General features: G+C 39.4%; 1 protein-coding gene across 1 annotated transcript in view; it reads left to right on the top strand.

Moving 5' to 3' along the window:
• Positions 1-8,528, top strand: part of LOC122799710 (serine protease inhibitor Kazal-type 1-like) — a 554,923-nt gene extending 546,395 nt beyond the window's left edge. The window contains exon 4 of the mRNA XM_044068946.1: positions 8,361-8,528. Within this exon, the coding sequence (XP_043924881.1) occupies positions 8,361-8,406 (46 nt within the window). The 3' untranslated portion in view covers positions 8,407-8,528. The remainder of the gene's footprint in view (positions 1-8,360) is intronic.
• The last annotated feature ends 343 nt before the right edge of the window (positions 8,529-8,871 follow it).

Here is an 8,871-nt window from a genome sequence, read left to right as displayed (position 1 = left end):
AACTAAAATAAATCAGTCACTTATGTAAAGCAAGAGCTGTGATAAAACAGAGACAAGCAGCCTAATGTCAGATATTATACCTCCTTAAACAATGCCTGCAATATTACTGTTCATCTGACAATAAAACTAAAAAAATCAGTCACTTATGTAAAGCAAGAGCTGTGATAAAACAGAGACAAGCAGCCTAATGTCAGATATTATACCTCCTTAAAGACAGTGTTTATTCCCTCATTAACTGCATTCCTGCCAGCCTCAGCCCCTTTTTGTTCCAGTTATTATTTTAGATTCATTTATTTCAGAGCAGTAATAGTGATGATGACTTTGTACTTTACACTTTGGCTCTGGAGCCTGAATTTCAGAAGTTTTCAGTTTCATTCACAAACGTGGGAATTTTAAATTATGGTTCTTGCAGATACAAGCAGAATCAGTAATAGGCTCACTGTGAGTAACTAGCTGCTGTTGATTGTGTTATGCCATTATTCTGTGAAACCTCTTGCAGTCTCTGTTGGAGAAAATGTCTCTTTGGCATGTAATCTTCACTTTAGGTTATCATGCAAGTACCAAAACATAATGAAATAACTTTAAAAAGGAAAAAAAAGCAAAAATAAATGCTCATAGGCCTTATAAAAAAGTCTGAGAAGGAACATATTTTGTTTGACCCAGCAAACTAATGCCCACTTATACCCACATTTCTTGTTTAAAAGAATTCCTGACTATGATATACGTAGATACACTGTATTCAAAGTCACTGCATACTAAAATTATAATGATTACCTAAAACAGTGATATGCATATCACTTAACATCACAATTCACTGAATTCAAATTCATTGCAATCATTATAATGATTACTTAAAACAGTGATATGTATATCAGTTAACGTCACAACTGAACCCACAGACATTGCCAACATCCTAGCTGACAGGTTCAGCGCAAACTTCTCCACCCCTCCCACCAAAAGGGCAAATATCTATCTCAGCAGAGTGCTGCCCCCTGACATCTCAGATGCTCAGGTAAGAGCCGCCCTCTCCAAAGCAAAAAACACAGCATCAATGGGACCAGACGGTGTCCCGGGCTGCATCCTACATGAACTCCAAGAAGAGCTAAACCGAAATATAAAACTACTGTTCAATCTCAGCCTTACTACAGGATATGTGCCCAAAGAGTGGCGTACAGCAACAGTGGTCCCTCTCCATAAAGGTGGTGCCTCAACGGATCCTGGAAACTATTGCCCCATAAGCCTGACTAGCTTGGTCTGCAAAGCTATGGAAAGGATCATCATGGACCTCATAAATAAAGATATTGGGGACCTTCAGACACTGGATCCTACCCAGTTCGGCTTTGTTAAGGGCAGATCCTGCCTCTTAAACCTGGTTGATTTCTTTGAAACAGTCGCCAAGGCCATTGACGAGGGGAAGGTGATCCACACAGCCTACCTGGACCTCCCAAAAGCCTTCGATACAATACCCCACCCGGGCATTATAGATAAGCTCACCAGCTTAAATATAAACCCCTATGTCACTAGATGGATTGCAAACTGGCTCAAGGACAGAACCCACATGGTTAGAATTGCTGGAGCCATGTCAGACTCCAAACCAGTTACAAGTGGTGTCCCACAAGGCTCAGTCCTGCAACCTCTCTGGTTCGGTATATATTTCTCGGAGGTAGAGGCCAACACGAAAGGACTGTGGTTGACCAAGTTCGCAGATAACTGCAAACTGGGCGCCATAATCAACTCTCCAGCCGACACAAGCATCCTGCAAAAGGGCCTCATAGAAACAGACAACTGGTGCCAGAGCCATGGCCTCAAGCTGAATGCCAAAAAGTGTATAGTCATCCCCTTTGGCAAAAACAAAGTGCCCACAAATTACCACATAGGTGGTAATCCATTAAGTACAGAAGAAGTAATTAGGGACCTGGGGACCCAAGTTGATAGCAATCTCTCATTTGACAACCACGTGGCCAAAGTGGTTAGAAAAACATTTTATATAGCCCACCTAATCATGAAGGGATTCACATCTAGTTCAGGGGAGTTCATCGTGCCTCTTTACTCATCCCTCATCAGGCCTATAATTGAGTACAATGCCCCTTTTGGGATGTACCTTACCAGGCACCTGCAGCAACTGGAAAACCCCCAAAAGTACCTCACCAAGAGGATCAAAGGGCTCAAACAGATGCCATATGCTGCCTGGTTAAAGAAACTCCAGTTCTACTCAGTGGCATACCGCCTGTTCAGAGGTGATCTGTGCCTGACGTACAAAGCCATGTCCAACCCAGAATTAATGGACATGCTGCACCTCAGAAAATCCAAATCCCATTGAGCTATGTGCTCGAGAGACTTGAACCTCAGCACTGAAATAAATAGGACATGCTGGAGGGACAGATTCATAACCCAGAGGCTCCTTTCACTCTGGAATAAAATCCCAGTCCAGGTTAGGCAGAGTCCCTCATTGACTCTCTTCAAGAGAAATCTTGATGAGTGGATGGGAGATCATAGGTTTACCCCGGGTATCACTTCTATGCACTGTTAGACAGAGGCACAGTATACTAACATCGAAAAAGGGCATAGCAAAATAAATTTAAAATGGGTGGCAAAAGATACTACACACTCTAGCTAGGCTTATAAATGCCCTAGGGCAGATAGCCTAGTATGAACCTATGAACCTATGAACCTATGACTGTACTCTTTTCAATGTTTGACTAAAGAAAAAAGTACATCAATTCATTTAAACTGATCATTTACCCTTCAACAATGCACACAGTCGGAGAAGCAGCCTCTTCACTGATGTTATGACACACACACTGAAGTACCTGTGATGAACATAAATACTGTAAGTCAGAGTTTATGGATAAGAAATCAGCAAATGTTTTCCAGGTATTTCATTCTAGTTATATACAGACAGTCCCCCCTTTTCAATTCTTAAGCAGTCAGGGTTAACTTAGTTATTTTACACTACACATCTCACAGCTGCTATATCCCTAGCAAATAGATGTCACCTCAGATGTCTCCCCGGGAATGTCCCACAGATATACTAACACCTCTGTAACTAAACAGCATGGTACTTGTACCCCTCAGTTACACATTTTGTTGGCATCAACAGATGAAGCAGGAGTGAGAACCATGCCATGATGAATGCAGATGCATGTAAACAAAGATGCTGCACATTGACCAAAGGTGAGTATGCTACCTGTTGTCCCACTGACATTAACTAAGGTAAGGTAAGGTAAGGCAAATGCATGCATAGAATTATCTGCAGCTGAGAACAGAGGCCTGATGTCAGTGTCACATAACAGTGTCATCATGATATTGCAGATGCATTTTCCCTTTGGGCATCCCTTAACCCCACCCTAACTGTTTATTGCATTCTGTATGTAACAACAATGCTCCCAGGAGGATACAATAATAGATGTGCACCTTCTTTTCTAAGATGAAGAGAAGAATCAGACAAAGCAACAACAACCTGAACCTGTAGGAACAAACATACCTTGGTCTTTGGAGGTAAGGGATCTGGAACACCGGAGACCTGAACAGTGGCAGTGGCAGTTTGGAAATCTGTTTGTTAATCTTGAATGTTTATGTGTAGAAACAGAACCTATTAGACATAACCTATACAACTGGCATTGAGAAAAATAAATTCTGGCACAGAAAATGAAAAGTGTTTGGAATTCAGACATTACAGAGTGACCACTGCGTGATGAACATTGCAGGCCTGTAAAATGATGCAAAAAAAAACAACCGTGTGTGTGTGTGTGTGTGTGTGTGTGTGTGTGTGTGTGTGTGTGTGTGTGTGTGTGTGTGTGTGTGTGTGTGTGTGTGTGGCTATCTCTCAATCTGTCTGTAACTTTATCTATGTATATTTAACTGCAGCAATCTGTCCATATGCACACACATGTGTGTGTTTGGCTTATGTGTGTGTATGTTTGTGCATCTGTCTATCTCTCAATCTATAGGTAAATTTATCTATCTATATCAAACTACAGCTATCTGTCCATATACACAGACACACACACGTGTGCTTGTGTGTGTGTGTGTGTGTGTGTGTGTGTGTGTGTGTGTGTGTGTGTGTGTGTGTGTGTGCATGAGTCCCCTTCAGATGATCAAAGTTTCAAATCTTCGAACATCATATGGCCGAGGACTAGATAATCGAAGTTTTCAAACTTCAAATGTCCTGAATGGAGTTCGCCGTACAATGTGGAACAGGAAGTTTAACATTTTTCTCGCAGTACTGTGATCTCAGAGTTGGTATATTTAATTAGCAGGGGGTGTAGGTGTGCAGAGGGGCTTGCCCTCCATCAAAAATATAAAGAAATATTTTTTTTATTTGATGTTCAAAGTTTCAAAACTTTGATCATCTGGTTTTCCTCGGCCATATGATGTTTGAAGTTTTATTAAACATCTCTATAGATACTCTCCACATTATAAAATTTAAAGTGAAAAACTTACCTTTACTGATGTTTTTGCAGGGGGTATCCTTCACTAAGCAAGACTTTCATCCAGATTTAGCTATTCGACACAATTTATCTTCTAATGGCACAAATAGCTAGTGGATTAAATTACTCATAATAACATCTTCTACAATGTACTGCAGAAGTCATGAGATTTTGTTTTGCTTGTTCATCTTAAGTTTAGACAGCATAGCCATGGAGGTGACTTGGTAGTTCAGAAGTTCATCAATGCAAGAGTTAAGGGTGGTGTGATGTGGGGAGGGTGGTGATGAGGGACCTCTAGAGAATGGAGAGGCTGAGAGTGACAGAGTTGATGTGAAGAGCTCCATGGAGACCTTTCCTTAGGGCAACATTTCACCTAAATTCAGACCGATGTACAACATACAAGAACACATTTTTAGCTTTTTTTGGGAGGGAGGTGCTGATGATATTCTGACCCAAATCCAGACCCTGCCCCTCCAATTTTATTTCAAGAGAAAATGTTTATAAGAATTAGTAGAAGCCAAAATTGTACCAAACCGGTGTAAATACAAAATAGTTCACGGACTCCTTGTGCCAGCAACGAAACACAAACGTTGTCTTAACGCAATTTTATTTACTTTAAAAGCGTTTTCGCCACACAACAATGTGGCTTCTTCAGAGAAAAAATAATTAACAATGTAAACCAATGCACACCCCTTTTGTATGACTCGGAAAGGAAATGACATCACAAAAGTTAAAAGAGCTCGTTAAGCTCATAAATTAATAATACATAACTATACAAGTTATATATGAGACAAGCATTTTAGAAATTATCAAGCCATTGACCAAAATCAAGCCCAAATATATATTATAAAACTGTTTTACTACATTATACATATACACAATTATTTCATGTTTATGTTTTTTGTTAGAAATTTTATTGTTCTGGAGTTCCCAATTATTTGGGCTTGATTTTGGTCAATGGCTTGATAATTTCTAAAATGCTTGTCTCATATATAACTTGTATAGTTATGTATTATTAATTTATGAGCTTAACGAGCTCTTTTAACTTTTGTGATGTCATTTCCTTTCCGAGTCATACAAAAGGGGTGTGCATTGGTTTACATTGTTAATTATTTTTTTCTCTGAAGAAGCCACATTGTTGTGTGGCGAAAACGCTTGTAAAGTAAATAAAATTGCGTTGACAACATTTGTGTTTCGTTGCTGGCACAAGGAGTCCGTGAACTATTTTGTGTTTATAAGAATTAGATGAAGGATACATAATTGCTTTTAAGGAATAATTATAAACATTGAAATGCAAATGAATTGAAGATGGTTTGTTGACCGATGGTGGTTTGCAGACTGATTGGCAGTTGGATTAGAGGCCTTGAAAGCTGTTAATGAGCTGTTTCCTGTGGTCCAGCCATCAAAGGTTTGAGTCTCTCAATCTCCACTGAGCAAACTGCTTGACCAGACACCATTCCTGGGCAGAGGATGAAAAAGATCTATGGAGATCAGTGCTCTGCCAGAGAAAACAAATTCAAATATATTCTGATGATATCAGAAATTCCAGGTATTAGATTTTGGCAGTTTTACTGCATGAAATATAGTACTGACAGATTTCCAGATTTAAGGAAAAATCTCTATCAGAATGAGACATGAAGTTGTAAAGATGCTAAGTATCATAATGCCTGTGTTTTTCCTTTTAATCTTCTTCTTTTGGGAGACAAACACTACTGGCATTTATTTAGTTATCATTTGCTGACCAAGTTAGTCCCAATAGGCTAATAGATTCTTTCAGGGGAGAGATAAGGTGTTATTTATACTGTTGTTGTGCCTTTCGGCTTTTCCCGGTTAGGGGTTGCCACAGCGGAACTCTGGTCTGCTAATGATTGGCAGCAGATTTTTACGTGCCGAGTTGCCAGCTCTGAAGCACAACCTTCAACGAAGGTACGCCCATTCACAACATATCTCCACACAGAAGACGCTCTAGTTGAGAATCGAATGTGACAATGTCTTACTGTGAGGCAACAATGCTACCGCAGCACCATCACTGCAGTGTCAAGGTGTTATTTATACTACTAGAGGAAATTTGGCTGGGGATTCAGGGTACTTCCTCTGCCCTTATTGATAGGTGTCATAGGATCTTTTACAGCTACCTGAGCTATCACCAGCCCAAGCAACTAAGACCTCAGTTTAATATCTCATCTGAAAGAAAACACACTAAGGAGTGAAGTGTCAGCAACTGATCTACCTGATGTGGGAATAGAACCCACAGCTCTGCAGCAAAGGTATGTGTACTACCTGTTTCAGAACAGACACTGACTAAGGTAAGGTAAGGTAAGATAAATGCATGCATATAATTATTTACAGTTGAGAACTAGAATGTTTAACTGGTCAATGCTCTGTTTCAACAAAGGCTGGAGGAGTAGCTTCACAGATTAGACACTTCTATTTTTAGAATAACAAATACAGAACAATACCAAGACATGAATGTTGAAAAAGCACATCAGACTGCTCTGGTGGCAGAGAAGGATACAATCCTCACTACGGTCCAGCCTGAGTTTGAACAGTGGCTCAGGTGCTTGATGGTGAAGGCAGAGAGGATAGACAAACTCTCCCAGGGGAGAAGGAAAGCTCCTTATGCATGGACATGCATGTGCTGTTTGATTTACCTGTTGGAGACTGGTAGAAACAGCACTGTGCTGCCTGGGGGGGGGGTCACGTGGGTGTGGAATCCTGCTTCCTGCTGACATCGGCCTGTTTCTTATGATTATGTGTCTCATTCTTCTCAGGTTTGTGTTTGTAGTAAAAAGCCACAGAAACAAATAACCACAGAAATAGATATAGTCAGGCATTACTCGTATGTGTCTTGTGGGAAAGGAGTGGTACTATCTCCAGTGTTTTCTACAGCAAATGGTTGTACCACTGCAGATACTGTAAATAACCACAGTAATAGATATAGTCAGGCATTACTCGTATGTGTCTTTTGGGAAAGGAGATGGTACTATCTCCAGTGTTTTCTACAGCAAATGGTTGTACCACTGCAGATACTGTAAATAACCACAGAAATAGATATAGTCAGGCATCACTCGTATGTGTCTTGTGGGAAAGGAGATGGTACTATCTCCAGTGTTTTCTACAGCAAATGGTTGTACCACTGCAGATACAAACAAATAACCACAGAAATAGATATAGTCAGGCATTACTCGTATGTGTCTTGTGGGAAAGGAGATGGTACTATCTCCAGTGTTTTCTACAGCAAATGGTTGTACCACTGCAGATACAAACAAATAACCACAGTAATAGATATAGTCAGGCATCACTCGTATGTGTCTTGTGGGAAAGGAGATGGTACTATCTCCAGTGTTTTCTACAGCAAATGGTTGTACCACTGCAGATACTGTAAATAACCACAGTAATAGATATAGTCAGGCATTACTCGTATGTGTCTTGTGGGAAAGGAGATGGTACTATCTCCAGTGTTTTCTACAGCAAATGGTTGTACCACTGCAGATACAAACAAATAACCACAGAAATAGATATAGTCAGGCATTACTCGTATGTGTCTTGTGGGAAAGGAGATGGTACTATCTCCAGTGTTTTCTACAGCAAATGGTTGTACCACTGCAGATACAAACAAATAACCACAGTAATAGATATAGTCAGGCATTACTCGTATGTGTCTTTTGGGAAAGGAGATGGTACTATCTCCAGTGTTTTCTACAGCAAATGGTTGTACCACTGCAGATACTGTAAATAAAAACTGCTCTATACAAACAAAGAACATAGTCATCTAGGTATCAAAGTGAGCTTAAATTATGCAAATAAATGTTCTTTACTTTTGTAATTAATGTTACTTTAATTTTTAGAAATAAAAAATGCATCACTCGGTGTTGTACTTCCAGTTAATTAGCCTTGTGCTTAATATATATTTACATATTTTTATTTTAGGAAAGACGGAACTGATGTAAAGATTGAAAAGGTTGGAGAGTGTTGAAGGCCACATTCCTGAAGGATTGCAGGATTATTCTAAGGGCAAAGGCTCTTCCAATCTTTTGTTAAATCACAACCCTGTTGTCACAAAATGATTTGTTTCAATAAAGGTTGGAGTTTCTCATATATGTGTCTCAGAAGTTCTTTTGTTCATTTGGTTATTTGCACTATATATATATATATATATATATATATATATATATATATATATATATATATATATATATGGTAATTCTATGCAGAATACGGTTGGTTCCATAATAAACAGTATAATTTATTTCAGCAAACATCACACAGAGTGATTCAGTGAAAATGTTATTAATCTGTGATCCTTTATTCTGCATTTCAAGCCTGCATGTTGGCACCATGCAGTGTTTATGCAAACAATAATGCCTGACAGGGTATGTGTTAATGTGTAATTAAGGGTCTATGTTATAACAACGAACAGTCAAAAGAGCGAACGCTGTTA

Source organism: Protopterus annectens, chromosome 4.part0 (genome assembly GCF_019279795.1).
Source record: "Protopterus annectens isolate FY-2018-M chromosome 4.part0, PAN1.0, whole genome shotgun sequence".
NCBI classification, from domain to species: domain Eukaryota; kingdom Metazoa; phylum Chordata; order Ceratodontiformes; family Protopteridae; genus Protopterus; species Protopterus annectens.
Note: the sequence above shows the minus strand (reverse complement) of the source record. Positions and strands in the feature narration are given on the sequence as shown.